The 3,849-nt window shown below is 45.1% G+C and overlaps 1 protein-coding gene across 2 annotated transcripts; it reads right to left on the reverse strand.

Annotated features, from left to right (window-relative positions):
- Positions 1-632: 632 nt before the first annotated feature.
- CUNH15orf61 (chromosome unknown C15orf61 homolog) lies at positions 633-3,394 on the reverse strand. Of its 2 annotated transcripts, XM_061371122.1 has the most exons (3): positions 2,981-3,394; positions 1,198-1,353; positions 633-1,113 (listed from the first exon to the last, which is right to left on the reverse strand). In XM_061371122.1, exons 1-2 carry the CDS (start codon positions 3,318-3,320, stop codon positions 1,226-1,228), a joined length of 468 nt encoding a protein of 155 aa, XP_061227106.1. In that variant the 5' UTR covers positions 3,321-3,394; the 3' UTR covers positions 633-1,113; positions 1,198-1,225. The 2 variants fall into 2 exon arrangements, with proteins under 2 accessions (XP_061227106.1, XP_061227105.1); XM_061371121.1 differs by having other exon boundaries at positions 633-1,353.
- Positions 3,395-3,849: the final 455 nt, after the last annotated feature.

Here is a 3,849-nt window from a genome sequence, read left to right on the forward strand (position 1 = left end):
CTAGAATTAAGTAAAAAACTGTTTAAATGAAATTATACTGTAGCTGTAGCTTGAAAATAATTTATTTAGGAATGTGGATTCCTCTCCATCCCCAGTACCCACCCATTTTACATTTATCTTCCTACTTATGACAACTGAATAATCAACTTACGTCACCAGATGTGGGACTTGGAACAGACAGCAGTTTTCACTCGCACTAAAACTAGACATAATCCTGTAATACACCCTGTACAGGTGTTTCCATTGTTTGAACTTACTATCCAGTAATTCTATTTCCACCATCCAAACAGTTCCCTAAAAGCTTTTTCTTTGGTTCCAACTGAATGTAAGTCATCCCATTATCATATGTGCACGTTACAGCTGTGCAAAGTTACAGCTGAAGAAATCAGCTATTCAGCACTGCAAAAAAACAAATGTAGAATTCTCTGATTCTCCTCTATTAATGAAAAACAGCAATCTGTAAATTAGCACAGAGGTCAATCTTCTAGATTACTCAGGGTCTGTTACTTACCTATAAAGTAACAATAAATATAGATAAAGCATATATATATAAAATAAACTATGTACATAAATCAACAACAGAAAAAGCAGGTATCTGGAGTTCAAGAATTGCAAAAGATACAAACATAAACCATATTTTAAATATTTTATTCAAATACTACTTGACGAAATACGATACAGTCATTTGTAACTTCTATGGGTGGTATTTTTCCAGAGTCTTCCAGGCAACTGTGACTAGTAAGTGCAATGGATTCATCCAGACACTTGCAGCTAAGACAATTAATGCATTATGAAACATCCAGTCAAGAGCCTAAACCTGAGCAGCTTCATCTTTTCAGCGTAATTCTGAAAAGGCCTAATGTATTCACAGTTTCCTTGCCCACATGCTACATTTCAGTTCTCTAAGTTGGTAAGTGTATTGCTTTAAATTAACACAATTTGTTCAGCAGCACTAATCACAGACTTCCATAAATTCTAACACCCTTAGAAATATTAATTCTTCTACCAAGGCTTCTGCTTTTTCAGCTTTACTAACCTCTGCAAAAATAAATTTCTTATGACCAAGAAGTCCATGCAGCTTCCTGAAGGCAGGATGTTAAGTCAAGAAATGCACTGTAAAAAAACCAGACAGTTGCCTTCAGTTGTCTTTAGTCAAAGGGAACAGATATTTGTAGCAGCTGTAACACAGAAACCCACCAGAGGACAGGTACATGAGGGTGTGATTTCAGTACATTGCACCTTCATCTTCTTTATTTAGAAAATAAATAGTAACTGGGCCATGACTTGTATGAACAGTCTCTGTGACACTGACAAAGAACCAGGAGCCAATTCCGTACAGTAAAGTTGGGATACCTAAGAAAAGACAAAAACACATTACATACAGAGAAGCCAGGAAAATTAAACCCACCAATTATGTGTTGATGATTCCAAAATGAAATTAGAAAGAAAGCATTCCTCCAAAAGCTGCCTTACCCACATTCTGCCTTCACTGAAATGCTTACAAGCAGCTATCAGTACATAATACTCTTTAAGCATAAAAAAATCAGGAAGTAGCTTAAGAAAAGCAGCAATTTACAGAAATTAATAGAAAAAGAAAAAGGGAGGATAACAGCGTGACAGAAGCGGAACACGGTCATGCATTTAGCCTGATTTCTACTGATTACAAAAAAAATATATGCAAATACTAAAAACCAAACTCTCTGAACAACCACTTAGTTAACCAGTTCAGACTTTGTCATGTGTGAGAGCAGAGATAGGAAGGAAAACAGGCAGCAACTTCACATGATCAACATGAAGCTGCTCATGGGAAAATCAATTCAGTAGTTAACACTACCAACTCCAACAAAACTGGAATGAGTAGGAAGGCATATATATAAAAGTACCATTTTTTTAGCACTGTCAAGTCACCCATCTGTTACAGACAACAATATTTTACTTAATATAGGGGAAAAAACACACATGGATTTAGGCCCCGAATTCTGGAACCACAGAAACACTGAATTTCATGTGCTTAAAGTTAATCAAGTGCTCAAGCTAGATTCTCAGGTGAAACAGGTGACTTTTCACATGTTCACCTATCACTTAACTATGAAACACTCAGGGTAACTGTAAGAAAGATGGGGCAGATAAAAAGTCTGTGTGAAAGGGAAAATAAAATCAGATTTAAAGCTGTTATTAATAAATCAGTCTTTGTGATCTTCTCACTAAGTCTGTAAAGATCAGAAAATTATGACTAGTGGGCATATTTTAGAAAAAAGCCACTAAAAACTTTTAAAGTGAATGAAATTTATTTTTTAATGAAATATTAAAACTTATAGAATTATGCCACTGTCGCTGCCAGCATTTAAGTAAGCAATGTATGCATAGGTAAATTCTTGAATACTAGTATGTTTCAAAAACTTATCTATAGCTATTTTTATATGAATAATGTACTAAGAGTACATTTTTATTTATAAGCCTTTATATTGCGTAGCACTTCAGGGGTCCAAGCCCACATGAAAGCTGGATGTCAGGTGCAAAGATTCGCTCAGGCACTCTCACAGAAACAGTTTCCCTTCAGCTGGCGCTCGTGTATTTGCTTAGAGGCGAGGATCTCACCCACGGTAAGAGAACATAGATTTGTATGTGGAGAATTATCCATACCCGATGATGTCAAGCGCCCCAGTAACCGGACAGCGAAACGCGAACTCGGTAAAATCCCCGAGGAGTGTTGATTTACACCCTGTTTCCTCACGCCGCCCGGTCCGACAGCAGGGCCGGAGGTGAGGCAGTCGCGGGGGGATCCCTCACCTCAGGGGAACGCAGCCGCCCCGCAGGGCCCCGCTTCAGGGACGAGGTCCTCACCAGCGAGCGCCGCTTTACCTCAGCCCTTCCCGCCTCCCGCCCCGCGCCTCAGGCGCCTCGCCCCTGCACCCGCCTCAGCCGGCGGGGGAAGCTGAGGGGAGGGTGCCGCTCCCGCCCGGGCCGCGCAGCGACTTACCGGCATTGAGGACCTTGAGGGCGGTGAAGGCGGCATTGTGCATGGCCAGGTCCTGCGGGGCGGCGCGGGAGCAGTGGTACTTGATGAAGGGGAAGCAGCCGGTGCGCAGGATGTGGTAGTTGGCTCCGTTCACCCGCCAGTTGAAGTTGGAGAGGCCGAACTGGTCGTTGCGGACGGCGCTGTACTTGACACAGTACGAGGTCCAGTGGGGCAGGCCGCGCTGCCGCAGGTGCTGGCTCAGCACCTCCGAGGCTGCGGGACGAGGCGCTGCCGCCTCCGCCGCCCCCCGCCACAGCAGCAACCCCACGACCGCTTCGTGCAGCCGCCTCAGCGCCAGCATCCCGCGGGGCTGGAGCCCCCACAACAACCACAGCAGCACCCACGGCCCCGGCCCGCGCGCGTGCGTGCGCGCGCCACCTCAGCGCCTGCGCCCGGCCCGCCGGAGGGCGGGAAGGGGCAGCGGCGGCGGGGCTGGTGTGAGGGGAGGGCACGCGCTGCCTCAGGCGGGCCCGGCGGCCCCGCGAAGCGAACGGACCTTCCCGGTGTGTCCTCCCCGCACAGCCCGAGGGGAGCATGAGCTGCGGGAAGGGTACGTTAGGTCTCGTTACAGTGAGTTAAAATATCCCTGATTCCGGCAGTTACAGTTTGAGGAATGGTTTTGTCTGGGGATCGTTTGCTGCTGGCACATCCGCGCGGCCACAGCGTCCACCAGGTTAACATACGGTGCGTAAAAGCCACTCTAAACTGCATTAATTTTACTTGGTGGAATTTGCCAGGTTAAAAATAGTTCTTTGCAAGTGTTAGACCCTTTCGAAGCAAAATATTTTAAGGTTATACCCGCTATTCCTCCCTGTGAGGGTGCTGAGGCG

The sequence above is a fragment of the Neopsephotus bourkii genome, unplaced genomic scaffold, assembly GCF_033783945.1.
Source record: "Neopsephotus bourkii isolate Nb327-2 ecotype Australia unplaced genomic scaffold, CSIRO-AGI_Nbou_v1 NB_1572, whole genome shotgun sequence".
NCBI lineage: Eukaryota > Metazoa > Chordata > Aves > Psittaciformes > Psittacidae > Neopsephotus > Neopsephotus bourkii.

Bases quoted from the DNA above. Each gene is read 5' to 3' on its own strand.
- CUNH15orf61 (XM_061371122.1), bottom strand. From the start codon at position 3,320: ATGCTGGCGCTGAGGCGGCTGCACGAAGCGGTCGTGGGGTTGCTGCTG. The intron at 1,354-2,980 runs GTAAGTCGCTGC...GTCTTTTCTTAG, and splicing joins CCTCAAGGTCCTCAATGCCG to GTATCCCAACTTTACTGTAC.